The sequence below is a fragment of the Dryobates pubescens genome, chromosome 3 (genome assembly GCF_014839835.1).
Source record: "Dryobates pubescens isolate bDryPub1 chromosome 3, bDryPub1.pri, whole genome shotgun sequence".
Classification (NCBI taxonomy): domain Eukaryota; kingdom Metazoa; phylum Chordata; class Aves; order Piciformes; family Picidae; genus Dryobates; species Dryobates pubescens.
In genome coordinates, this window is record NC_071614.1 from 18,059,427 (window position 1) to 18,073,222 (window position 13,796).

The window sequence follows — 13,796 nt, forward strand, 5'->3', positions numbered from 1 at the left end:
TGGGGAGCCCAAAACTGGACACAGCATTCCAGGTGTGGTCTCACTAAGGCAGAGCAGAGGGGGAGAAGAACCTCCCTAGACCTGCTGGCCATGCTTTACCTTCCTGCACAGTCTGGGCCAGCTCTGGAGCAGTGGTGGGTTTTGTTCTTCAAGGCAGTGAGTTAATGAAGTGGGTAGTGGTTTGTTATTTAGAATTACATCCATGTTTTTAGCATTTCTTTGCTTCTTTCTGTGAATACTTCTGAAATGTGCTAAAACTTACTGCAACATGCATTTATTGAACTAAAACATGGAACAGCACCTTTGTTGCCCAAGTGCTAAAGAACATAAGACAACTGAACTAATTAAAGTCCTTGGCTGTGACCCTGGTTGCCCATTGTTCAAGTTTGAAAGCTTTTGGAAACTCATTTCTTTTGCAGAGGCAGAAAGGATACTTTCTCCATTTCAGTGGACTCAGCTAATTAAATTCAATGATCATTAGCTAATTTTCAATTAAGAAAAGGTTTCTTGTATCTTTGAATACATCACATGCATGAAAGACTAAGATTTGCCAGTTCTGAGTGGTGACATTTAGCTGGAAACAGTCAAATCTCCTCATTTCAAATCTCCTCATTTCACCAACCCAGGGGATTGTATTTTTTTTTACCCTTGTGTTTAATAAAACTGAATTTATTAAGCCTTGAGGCTTTTCAGGTGCTAAATGTAAAACATGAAATCTGAGGCCTTGAGCAGCCTGGTCCAGTGGAAGGTGTCCCTGACAAAGTCAAGGGTGTTGGAACTAGATGATCTTGAAGGTTCCTTCCAACCCAAACCCATCTCTGAATAAGTAAGGTCCATTTTTGTATGACTGCATCATTCTGAGCTGTGTGCTTTTATGTAAGGAAGAAGTTACATCAAAGTTGATATAAATTATCTAATCAGATGTGCACTGATATGTTTGCTTTACTGTAGAATCATAGGATGGTTTGGGTTGGAAGGGATCTCCAGAGGTCATCTAGTCTAACCCCCCCCTGCAGTTAGCAGGGACATCCTCCACCACTTCAGGTTGCTCCGAGCCCTGTCAAGCCTCACCTTGAATATCTCCAGGGCTGGGACCTCAACCACATCCCTGGGCAACCTGTTCCAGTGGCTTAGGTTGGAAGGGACCTTAAAGATCATCTACTTCAACTTCCTTGTCATGGGCAGTGATGCCTTTTATCTAGACTCAGCTGCTCAAAGTGTCATCCAACCTGGCTTTGAACAGCCCCAGGGAGAAGGCATCCACTGCCTCCCTGGATAACCTATTCCAGAGTCTCACCACCCTCATACTGAAGAACTTCTTCCTAAGATCCAGCCTAAATGTGCATTTTCCTTGCTCATTTTTTCACCTTAGCACATATCCACATCCCATAGAAGAGTTTTAGGAAGGCAGTAGTTGCAAGAGCTTTTGAATTTTGAGTTGCAATGCTCAGAACAATAAGTATGTGAAACCATGTGTCTGCAGCTTCAGTGCTGTGGTGTGGGGGGCTTGGTGGTTTGGTTTTGCTTGGGTTTGGTTTTGTGGTGGTGTTCTCTTTTTGTGGTTGTGTGGTGACTTTCAGATTTGTACTCACACACCCTGCCTCCCTTCCCCACTTGACTTCCCTTTTTACGTGTGTGGCCAAGTAATAGTGAGAATGATGCAAGTAACTGAGCCTACAGCTTCAGCTTGTAAGAATGCAAGACCCAAGCTAAGTGGGATGCTCACACCATCTGTTTCAGTATTCCACAGTGCAAACACATGTCTCAGTAATGCAGATGAGAGTTGTTGGAAAAGGATATAAATGGGGTAAATTTGTGACCTGTGCTGTACTGGTGACCTTTGAAAGAGTAACTGGAGAGCTTCTGCGTGCAGTGGCAGCCCAGGCCCATGTAGGATGGAGGAGCACATGTGGTGTAGCTGGTGGCATCCAGATAATCTCTCAGGAGGCATTTAGTCTCCCTTGAGGGCCCTGGCTCCCCTGCGTGTCAGTTGTCTGTGAAGGGAAGAAGCTTGCTGCTGTCCCTCTGCAGGGAAGGCTGTAAAGCCCCCGACTTCCTGCAGCATTTGATGTCTGTGAAGTGATTCAGGGATGTTTTGCTGGTGGTGGCAGCTTATTCCCTTCCTGATGCTCTGTTACTGTGACAGAAACAAGGGCAGGACTTTGCTGCCTTCCTCAGGTTTGGCACTGGACAGTTCTGCTGCCTGCGTTTCCTACATTTTTTCCATGCCAGTTATGAAGTGGAGTAGTCTTCTGAGTCTTGCATGGTGAATTGCTTCTTATTGTTGACAGGTAGGCAAACCTTTGCACTGTGGCAAAGTGTTGAGATCAAGGCTTGTAAAGTTGCATTGCTGGGGAGATGCTGAGCATCCTACTGCTATGGGCAAACAGCAGACCTTTTGGTGTGCAAGAACCCTAAAACCAGAGGCCATCCAGGTAAAAAATGGGAGTGTGGAAATGTAGACACATGCAAGTGCAGTTTAGAGTCTTTATCTTCATTATATTATCAGATTTGGGCTGGTCCCTGGCAGGTGCACCTGGCATGGTAGGCTAAACCCAGGGATGCTCTTTCACTTGCACTGATAAGCAGCCTTCTCAGAAGGGTGGGTAAGCTCTTCTACAGAGCAGGGTATGCATGTGTGTGCAAATCCTAGAGCAGGCAACTCAGTTTAATTCAACACAGCAAATCCTGACCAAATGTGCACCTTCACTGTGTCCATAATCCCAAACAGAGAAAAGTCCATTCCTCAGGCCAGGGTTTGCCCATGCAGGAGGCTGGGGAGGTTGGTTGTAGTTTCAGAGAGTAGATTGGCTTGTTGTCCCAAGTCTCACAGTAAGAGAAACATCAGAAGTTTAGGGTTTTGCAAGGTTGAAGTGTAGGTAGGATTTAGGAGACCAAAGCTAAGGTACTTTAGCAAGTGGGAGAGCAGGAGCTTTTGCTTCATAGGTACAGGACTGAGGTGTATGTTGGGAGGATCATCCTGGTTACAGGCTTCAACCTGCTCCTTGTGCCTTTACTGTGAGTTGTCTAATCAGGATGCAGCACAGCACTGTTTAGCTTGGCAGTTACCTCTGTTTACTTCCCACACATTTATGGCTTTTCTTAAACCTAAGGAAACTTGCATGAATCATGTCTTGACTTTTAATCTGTTGTGAGTTACATTGAAACTCTCTTGCCCCTGGAGAGGAACCAGTGTACTACCCCTGCATTAAAGCAGATCATCCATGCAGGTTGATTTGTGTTTTGACCTTAATGTGATCCAGGGATCTACTTGAGAGAGTCCAATGGAAGGCTATGGGGATGATGAAGGGACTGGAGAATGTGTCCTATGAGGAGAGGCTGAGAGAGATCAGGTTGCTCAGAGCCACATCCAGCCTGGCCTTAAAAAGCTCCAGGGATGAGGCTTCCGCCACCTTCCTGGGCAACCTGTGCCAGTGTCTGACCACCCTGATGGGGAAGAAGTTCTTCCTAAAATCCACTCTGAGTCTACCCATTTCTAGTTTTATTCCATTCCCCCTAGTCCTATCACTCCCTGACACCCTAAAATGTCCCTCCCCAGCTTTCTTGTAGGCTCCCTTAAGATACTGGAAGCCCACAATAAGGTCTTCTCAGAGCCTTCTCTTCTCCAGACTGAACAACCCCAACTCCTAGGAGTGAAGCTCCAGCCCTTGAATCATCATGGTCCTTCTCTGGACACATTTCAGCACTTCCAGATCCTTCCTGTAATAGAGGTTCCAGAACTGGACACAGTACTCCAGGTGGGGTCTCACCAGAGCAGAGTAGAGGGGGAGAATCACCTCCCTTGATCTGCTGGCCATGCTTCTCTTGATGTAGTCCAGCATGTGATTGCCTTTCTAGGCTTCAAGTGCACACTGGTGGCCCAAATCCTTTTCTTCAGGGCTGCTCTCAAGCCAGTTGCTGCCCAGCCTATATTGGTGCCTGGGATTGCCCTGACCCAGATGCAGGACCTTGCATTTGGTCTTGTTGAACCTCATGAGGTTGGCTTCAGCCCACCTCTCCAGCACACTATCAGCTTCTGACATCTGGGGAGGGAAGATCATAGAATCATCTCCACCTTGTGAAGCTAAAGGTGTCCTCTTTCTGTTTGCTTATTTATTATGGGACAAAAAGAAAGAGAGAGACACACAGGTGATCTGGTAGTGATAGGGGATCCAGGTAATGAGATGTGCCTGTTCTTACCAGCTCATGCAGTGGAAGTTCTCTGCCTCATTTACTTTTCTTTCTAGCCCTGTACAGAGGTGCTGCAAAGTGCTGACCAAAGATAGTGAAAAAGCAGTTTTGTTGCTTGAGGTTTTTTACTGTTTGGTTGGAGGGTTTTGTTCTGAGGTTGGGGATCAGGTTTCTGTTTGGTTTAAAGTATTCGATGTCCCTGTGCTTGTAAAGTCTCTGCCCACTTGTTCTGGGTAGAGTAGCTGGCATACTGGAGGTGGTAAATGCTGTTAGTGATGATTATTACCTGTCCACATCACCAAGTTCAGAAGGGCTGCGACACAGCTTGCAGTGGGGAAATGCAGCAGCGTTGCCCTCTGCTGCTCAGGAACTTTTCTGCCATAAAAAAGAAGTTGTAGGGAGAAAGCAGTCTCTGTGTCTGGTATCTCGAGGAGTCAGATCTTGAGCTTGCAGGGTGTTTTGATCTATACTTGAATGCCGTCATCAAGAAGCTATTTCCCAGAGTAACTGTTCTGTAGTGATTCCTAAGGCTGGCTCAAAGGATCACAGGGTGTACTTTTAGCTCAAAAATGAGGGATCTGAACCAGCAACACATGCAGTTGTGCTGGGTGTCCTGTGTCATAGGAAGCTTTGCATAACAGAAGGAATTCTCAAAGTATTCCATTTATTTGGAGTTTTATTTGCATTTTTTATGCATAACAAGTAGCCTTTTTTTTTTTGCTTTCTTTCCATTTTTTCCCTTTTCTGCCCTCCTTTCCTTTTTCCTTTTCTGCCCTCCTTTCCTTTTTCCTTTTCTGCCTTCCTTTCCTTTTCCTTTTCTGCCTTCCTTTCCTTTTTCCTTTTCTGCCTTCCTTTCCTTTTTCCTTTTCTGCCCTCCTTTCCTTTTTCCTTTTCTGCCCTCCTTTCCTTTTTCCTTTTCTGCCTTCCTTTCCTTTTTCCTTTTCTGCCTTCCTTTCCTTTTTCCTTTTCTGCCTTCCTTTCCTTTTTCCTTTTCTGCCTTCCTTTCCTTTTTCCTTTTCTGCCTTCCTTTCCTTTTTCTTTTCTGCCTTCCTTTCCTTTTTCTTTTCTGCCTTCCTTTCCTTTTTTTCTTTCCTGCCTTCCTTCCTCTTCCTTTTTCCCCCATCTGAGCTCTCCAACCACTTGCTAGCTGGATATGCAGATGGCAGAGCTGGTGCAGCAGAGAGAATGGTCTGGCAATAAGATGAAGTGGTGCCAGTTTGTAAATTTCTGTTGTGAAAATAATCCCTAGAAGTAAACAGAGGAAGGGCTTGTGTTTGGTGCAGTGATTACCAACAGGCAGTGAGTTGCTCCACTGGCAGAGTGCTGAACAGATTGCAGCCCGGAAAGCCAATCAGATCCTGGGCTGCAGCAAGAGAAGTGTGGCCAGCAGGGCAAGGGAGGGGATTCTCCCCCTCTAATCAGGTCTGGTGAGACCCCACCTGGAGTACTGCATCCAGTTCTGGAGCCACTATTACAAGAGGGATATGGATGTGCTGGAACATGTCCAGAGAAGGGCCACAAGGATGATCAGAGGGCTGGAGCACCTCTTCTATGAGGACAGACTGAAAGGGGTTGGGGCTGTTCAGTCTGGAGAAGAGAAGGCTCCGAGGTGACCTAATTGTGGCCTTCCAGTATCTGAAGGGGGCCTACAAGAAGGCTGGGGAGGGACTTCTCAGGATGTCAGGTAGTGATAGGACTAGGGGGAATGGAATGAAGCTGGAGGTGGGGAGATTCAGGCTGGAGGTGAGGAGGAAGTTCTTCACCATGAGAGTGGTGAAGCCCTGGAATGGGTTGTCCAGGGAGCTGGTTGAGGCCCCATCCCTGGAGGTGTTTAAGGCCAGGCTGGATGAGGCTCTGGGCAGCCTGATCTAGTGTGGGGTGTCCCTGCCCATGGCAGGGGGGTTGGAACTAGATGATCCTTGTGGTCCCTTCCAACCCTGACTGATACTATGATACTATGATTATTTTTTTTTCTCGCAGGCAGGGCAGGGGAAGATTTTTCTGGGTTACAGTTTTGCAGTCTACCTGGGACTAAAACTATCTGAACTGCACAAGTAGCTTTGAAGAGAAGCTTAGCCAGCTGTGAATAGAACGAAGGAAAGAGTTGTCAGTTGATCACGTATGCATGCACACCTGTGGCTGAAGTGACTGCTGAATTTCAAGCTAACAGATGCCATGGGTTAAAAGCTACACATTAAACTCATAGAATCATAGAATCAACAAGGTTGGAAAAGATCATCAAGTCCAACCTGTCCCCCTACACCTCATGACTACTAGACCATGGCACCAAGTGCCACGTCCAATCTCCTCTTGAACACCTCCAGGGATGATGACTCCACCACCTCCCTGGGCAGCACATTCCAATGGCTAACGACTCCCTCTGTGAAGAACTTTCTCCTCACCTCGAGCCTAAACTTTCCCTGGTGCAGCTTGAGACTGTGTCCTCTTATTCTGGTGCTGGTTGCCTGGGAGAAGAGACCAACTCAGAGAAGAGACCAAGCTCAGGATAAATGAAAGAAAGAAATCTTGTGTATAAGAGAATATTTGTGTATACTAATTACATGAATTCTCAGTAGGAGAAACACCACTCTAGGATGCCATTAGCTTTGTGACAACCATTTGCTAAGCTGAGTGATTGTTTGTAAGAGTTTAGCATGTCTGGTTTTGGGGGTTTATTTATTTATTTTCTTTACATTTAATTTTCACAGTCTAGTAAAGGACATGGAAAATGTCTCTCCTGAGAAAAATGATGTCAAGAGCTGCCCCCGGGACTCTGGATATGACAGCCTATCCAACAAGCTAAGCATACTGGACAAGCTCCTCCATACTCACCCTGTGTGGCTACAGCTTGGTCTGAATGATGCTGAAGCCATGGAAATTCTGCAGGCCCAGCCTCCTGGGGTAAGAACCTACATTTCAGTTTGTCTGCTGCAAGTGGTAAAAAACCACACCAAAACCCAAACAAACCCACAACAACAAAACCCCAAGAAAACACAAACCCAACTAACATCCCAATCTCATTGCTTTTCTGCCTTGGATGATCTAAGATGAAGGCTTTCTGAGTGCTTGGCAGCTGGACCCGTTGGAGAGTGACCTGGGCTCTTACACTGTGGGTCCAGTTTGGGGTCCTCTGGAGTGGAGAATGCTGCAGTTGCAGCTCTACAGCTGAGCCTTGCTATCCAGAGTTGTTTGTGACAGATGTATCTTCCCCCATAACAAGAAAGCAATAGAAAAATGGGAACTGTCAGTGGTTTATCCTTCTCTGGTGCTTGCACTGAAGTTGCTGTGATGGAAACCAGGCCCTGTCTGCTTGGATGAGCCATATGGCATGTTTCTAGTGCTGCACAGGAGCCATTCCACCATCAGACTCTTCCACATTTTGCAGCTTGACTCAAGGCTTGAGTTTTGCTGTGTGTTAAACTGGAGAGTTAAAGGCATAATGGCTTGGTGTCATGTGTCTGCGTTACACAAGGGTGAGACACTTCTTCTAAAGGTCCTGCTGCCATTTTCCTCCAAGCTGTTGGACCTGAACAATAACAAGCAAACAAAATGCTGAGAAGTTCTGCACAGCTCAGAAATCATTAAGCTGTTCTGGTTCCATTTGTCTATAATGTCTGTTAAGGCACCTGTGATGAAGCTAAACCCACATCCTTTTGCCTTCTCCACAACAGATATTTCTGGTTAGGAAATCTGCAAGGCTGCAGAAGAAAGTCATCTCCCTGCGTCTCCCCAGTGACTGTGGGCCCTGCCTAAAAGAATTTGCAATAAAAGAAAGCACATACAGTAAGTTGTGACTTACACCTTTAGCAGCTGTTTGTCACCCTGTGTGAGCCAGGAGCTCTGTGCATTGGTGAAACCCATAGCAGAAGGTATCTCAAGTCATGTAAATAGTGTCACAGACTGCCCAGAGTGCTCTCTGAGGAGGGCTCTGTGAGTGGCTCAGGAGTATCATAGAATCAACCAGGTTGGAAAAGACCTCAGAGATCATCAAGTCCAACCTATTACCTAATACCTAACACCTCATGAGAACTAAATCATGGCTTCAAATGCCACATCCAATCCTTTTTTGAGCACCTCCAGGGATGGTGAGTCCACCACCACCTTCCTGGGCAGAACATTCCAATGGCCAGTTACTCTTTCTGTGAAGAACTTTCTACTCACCTTGAGCCTAAACTTCCCCTGGCACAGCTTGAGACTGTGTCCTCTTGTTCTGGTTGCCCAGGAGAAGAGACCAACCCCCACCTGTCTACAGCCTCCTTTCAGGTAGTTGTAGAGAGCAATATGGTCTCCCCTGAGCCTCCTCTTCTCCTTCTGTATCCTGGAGAAGGGAGATACAGAAATGCCTAAGTCTGTGCTGGGCACAACTGGAATGCTTCTTTCATGAGCCTTGCTGAATCTGGGATTCATTCATTATTATGGGTAGTTATCCTCTCCTGTAGAAATGCAGGCTCTGGTCCTCTCTGCTGTCAGTGATGCCTCCTTGCACTTCCTTGTACTAGGGGACTGTTCTTGGATGCAGCTCTGTCATGAGACTCACAGATTCTCAGATTGCATCAGGTTGGAAGGGACCCTCAAAGGTCATCTTGTCCAACTGCCTCCTGCAGTCAGCAGGGACACCTCCAACTACATCAGGCTGCCCAGGGACACATCAAGTCTGGTCTTGAATATCTCCAGGAACAGAGCTTCAACCACATCCTGGGTAGCCTGTTCCAGTATTTCACCACTCTCACTGTGAAGAACTTCCTCCTGATGTCCAACCTGAATCTCCCCTGCTCCAGTTTAAAACCATTGCCCCTCACCCTATTGCTCCAAGCCCTTCTAATCAGTCCTTTCCCAGCCTTCCTGTGTAGGTCCCCTTCAGACATTGAAATGCAGCTATCAGGTCTGCCTGGAGCCTTCTCTTCTCCAGGCTGAGCAGCCCCAATTCTTTCAGCCTGTCTTCATAGGAGAGGTGCCTCAGCTCTGTGATCATTTTTGTTGCCTGCTCTGGACCCACTCCAGCAGGTCTATGTCTCTCTTCTGTTGGGTGTCCCATAGCTGAGCACAGCACTCTAGGTGAGGTCTCACCAGAACTCAGTGTCTTTCTCTGTCTACAACTTGGGCTGTGATGTGTGTGTTTGATGAATTTTTTAAAATGTAATTACTGGGTGGCTTTTAAGTCCTTGGAACAGTTTCTGACGTGAGACTAATGATTTTTCTTTATGTTTCATACCAATTACATTTGTTCCCTACTTTCTAACACAAATGAGCAAATGTTAAGAGTTCCAGTCAGTTTCCAAACTATGCTGCCCTCCTCTCTTCAAGATATGCTTGAGACATAGGAATGAAAGGAGGAAGCTGCAGCTGGTGAGTGTTTGTGGTGCAGATACTGCAAGTAGATTAAATTAAACCAGAGAAAATCAGCAGTAATTTCAATTAAACTTCCCTGAAGCAGAGGGTCTGTAGTTGACTTCTGTTTTTGCTAGTAAGGAGATAATTTTAGTGGAGTTTGTTCCTTTTTATTTCTCCCTTCCTTGCCCCTAGCAACAAAAAAAGTTAATTCTGTGTGTCTGGTTTTGGTTCTGGTTACGAACAAGGCATGATGAAGAGAAGAGGAAGGTATCAGTGCTGGTTGATCTAATGCTGTGGTTGTAAGCTTGTTATACAAATGAATGAATGCTTTGTCTGCCCTCTAGAAAATCAAATATTAATACAATGGCTTTCATGAATAGAATTTTACCACAAGGGGGAAGTATCTGCTGATGTTTTTACTCAGCAGTCATAGCTGAGGTTTCAATTGAGTCCAGGGATCTGAATGTTCCTCTCAGCTTGTCCCTAGGTCACCTGCATGCTTCCAGTCTGTGTTGTTGGTGTCTCTCTTTAAAGAAAACACCCTTTGCTGAGCCAGGCTGGCCTGCCCTTCAGTGTAAAGATTGGACAAAAGTACATCACTGAAGTTTTCCTCTGGTTCACATGCAGACTTTATAGTTAGTAGCACTGGAACGTTGGTGTGGGGGACCTGCCCATAGAGCCTGGATGCTGACAAAGCTACACATTTGTTACTCACTGAGAAGCATTGCTGTGAGGGGATCCAAAGCTGCTGTCTGGTTTTTGGCTTTCCTCACCAAGCCCAGAGGTCTGCCTTGTTTCAGTCCAAATGTTTGAAGCATCTACAGCAGTGGAAGTACTCCCCTTTGGGGAGCTGGGAATTTCAAAAGCATTCCTCTGCACGCAGGGAGTGTGCACACCACACCAGCAGGAGATTCACCCTCTGTCATCTAGCTTTTCCAGCTCAGTGATGGCACTCACAGACTCCACATTCACCTCTTTCTAGAATTTATCCAAGGCTGTCAAAAGACTGGTGTCCATGTCCTTCAGGAACCAGTCTGACATTGCTGTTATATTTCAGTGCTCTTCTTTCTGTTCTAGTCTTAGACATGTCCAGAGGTGAAAGATCTAGATCCTTTCTCTTTAGGAGCTGCTTCTGCTTGATCTTTGTAGTCATTGGGTGAGGTTTGCCACAGGGAGATGGCTACCCCCAGTTATGGTGCTCCCAGCATAAGAAGGACATGGAACTGTTGGAGCAGGTCAAGAGGAAGGCCATGAAGATGATCAGTGGGCTGGAGAACCTCCCCTATATAGACAGGTTGAGAGAGTTAGGGCTGTTCAGCCTGGAGAAGATAAGGCTCCAGGGTGGCATTATAGCAGCCTTCCAGCACCTGCAGGGTGCTGGGAAGGAAGCTGTTCAGCCTGGAGAAGAGAAGGCTCTGGGGAGACCTAATAATGACTTTCCAGTACCTGAAGGGGGCCTACAAGAACGATGGGGAGAGACTGTTTATCAAAGTCTGCAGTGACAGGACAAGGGACAGTGGCTTCAATCTAGAGAAGAACAAATTTAGACTGGATGTTAGGAACAAGTTCTTTACTATGAGGGGAGTGGAACACTGGAACAGGTTGCCCAGGGAGGGGGTTGTGGCCCCATCACTGGAGATATTCAAGGTGAGGCTCAACAGGGCTCTGGGCAGCTTGATCTAGTTCAGGATGCCCCTGCTGACTGCAGAGGGGGTTGGACTAGATGCCCTTTGGAGATCCCTTCTAACCCAGACCATTCCATGATTCTCTGTCTCTAAGCTTCTCTAAAAAAATATGGGTAGATACGTGATGTTTCTCTCTTGTAACTTTCTTCACAGCATTTTCCTTGGAGGGCTCTGGAATAAGTTTTGCTGATTTATTCAGGCTCATTGCTTTCTACTGTATTAGCAGGTAAGATGGTGTTCATCTTCTGAGTTGCATTTGCTAGACTGTCCTGAGTCTGGATTGCCATGTGGAAATAAGTCTAAAGGGAGTCCTGGGAACCTGACTGTCATTTGCATTTCACACCATTTTCCAGGCTAAAGGAGCCCTGGGCCTGGTAGTGTTTTCACTGTGTGCTCTGTTTGAGACTCAAGCTATCTGCTTCAGCTCAAGAAGAAAATAAGAATCAGAGATAAAGCACTGCTGGCATTGAAAAAAGAAAAAAAGCTTTTACAACTCTGGATGTTGTGAAACCCACAATTGTTTATTCTCTTCAAAACCAGGGATGTCCTTCCATTCACCCTCAAGTTGCCTCGTGCTATTGCTGCAGCAAAGTCAGAAGCTGAACTTGAAGAGATTGCTCAGCTTGGACTGAGTAAGTTGTTCTCTGTAATAGATGTTATTTCCTGTTGCATTGCTGTAAGCTTGAAGAAATGGTCTGTATTAGTTGGCAGTTCATACTGGTCAGTGAGGATCCAGATGTCATTTAGAAAAGCAGCTTCTCCTTTTGAGAAGGTCAAATTTTGTACTTAGAAATAGTAACTTTCATGCTCTTCCTTCCTTCATGCCTTCTGTTGATAGTTTTGTTAGTGCTGTTTCCTTCCTTTCATCTGTCCCTCCTTCCCTTCTCTCCCCTCTGAGCAGTCTTTGGGCAAAGCAAGTCTTAAAATCCTCAGACAGAGATTTGATGTAGCTGCTTCTCCAAAGGCTACTCTTGTCTGTGGGCTCCTGTAGCAGGCAGTAGCTTGAGAATTTGCTGGAGCTGCCAGGAAAGTGTACAAACCGAGGTTCAGTATTAAAACTTCTGCTCAGATTGGCATGTGGTCTTAGAATGGTGATTTTTGAGATCAGTGGCTGGCTGCTGGAGCATGCCAATAAAAGGAGGAGCGTGTCCATAGTCTGCAGAACACATCCATGTGCACTGCTTTGGTGAAAATTGCAAATAACAAAAGAAAATGCAAGGACCTGCTTGTCTCAGTTCACAGGCTCACAGGATGTCAGGGGTTGGAAGGGACCCAAAGAGATCATCGAGTCCAACCCCCCTGCCAGAGCAGGACCATACAATCTAGCTCAGGTCACACAGGAATGCATCCAGACAGGTCTTTGAAAGTCTCCAGAGAAGGACATTCCACAACCTCTCTGGGCAGCCTGTTCCAGTGCTCTGTGACCCTCACAGGAAAGAAGTTCCCCCTTGTGTTGAGGTGGAACCTCCTGTGCTGCAGCTTACATCCATTGATCCTTGTCCTATCACAGGGAGGAAGTGAGCAGAGCCTGTCCCCTCCCTCCTGACCCCCAGCCCTCAGATATTGATAAACATTTAGTAAATCCCCTCTCAGTTGTCTCTTTTCCAGACTAAAAAGCCCCAGGTCCCTCAGCCTCTCCTCACCAGGCAGTGCTCCAGTCCCCTCATCATCCTCATAGCCTTGACTGCTGCAACCAAACACAGGCTTGTTTCAAAATCTATCCAGAGCTTGCAAGAGATGCAAAGCCTGGTGAGATTTGAACCGTGGGTTCCACCCAGATGAATTGTTGAGCAACTCCTGCAAAGTGCTGAATGGCCTCATTTTCTTCTGCAGGAAGGGAGGGTTGACTGTCAGCAGTCTTTGTCCCAGCAGATTTTTGAATCATCTTGAATTTAGAAACAGATCCTCACTCAATCAGAGTGTTAGCATGAGGCTCTCTAGAACTTGTTGATGGGACTTTGCAGCAAATCCATCCACAGGGAAGCATTGCACTGCTTTGCATTTTGTTTTGCTGCAGTACCAATGCAGTTAAGGGCTTGGTTTTAAAGAGAAGACCAATGACTTGTGCACTGTTTATCTGCAAGTTTAGGTAATCAGGTGAAAGCATGGATTTTCATGGGAAACCTGGAACTGTTGATTAGGTGAATATTTGGACAGGAGGAAAAAGAGGTCTGACTGGGATACAGTGTAGTGAAGACAGTCTCCCAGTGACACCTGGAAGCCTTAAAGTAACATTGGGTGAGTTTCTCCATAGGAGACGATAACGGTGGTGTTGAGTGAGCCCTTCAAACTAACCACAGTGTCCTCACTTCCTGAGAGCACCATGGCCTACCTGCTGCAGCGTTGGTCTTAATCTTGAACAGAACAGTCTCTCTCTGTGTTGTGTATTGTTTCTTTAATACATTTGAAAGCTGAGGAGGCTGATGCATGAGTGTCTGTGTGGTGGTGTATTTGTGGACAGTTATCTACTGCACACCAGATTGAGATCACAGCCTCTGTGGGCAAAAACCAAACAACAAAGTTGAGATTCAGGTGGAGTTCTAGGTGTCCACATGCAAGAGAGTACACCAGGAAGTCAGTCCCTCAATG

General features: G+C 46.2%; 1 protein-coding gene across 5 annotated transcripts in view; it reads left to right on the forward strand.

Moving 5' to 3' along the window:
• The window catches only part of RIN2 (Ras and Rab interactor 2), an 81,663-nt gene that overhangs the window by 40,650 nt on the left and 27,217 nt on the right, over positions 1–13,796 (forward strand). For 4 of the 5 annotated variants that reach the window (XM_054179715.1, XM_054179716.1, XM_054179717.1 and 1 more), the window contains 4 exons: positions 6,900–7,092; positions 7,863–7,974; positions 11,361–11,433; positions 11,748–11,839. In XM_054179715.1, the coding sequence (XP_054035690.1) occupies positions 6,900–7,092; positions 7,863–7,974; positions 11,361–11,433; positions 11,748–11,839 (470 nt within the window). Of the gene's footprint in view, positions 1–2,332; positions 2,436–6,899; positions 7,093–7,862; positions 7,975–11,360; positions 11,434–11,747; positions 11,840–13,796 lie in introns of those variants that run through there. The other variant, XM_054179718.1, reaches the window with a different exon arrangement.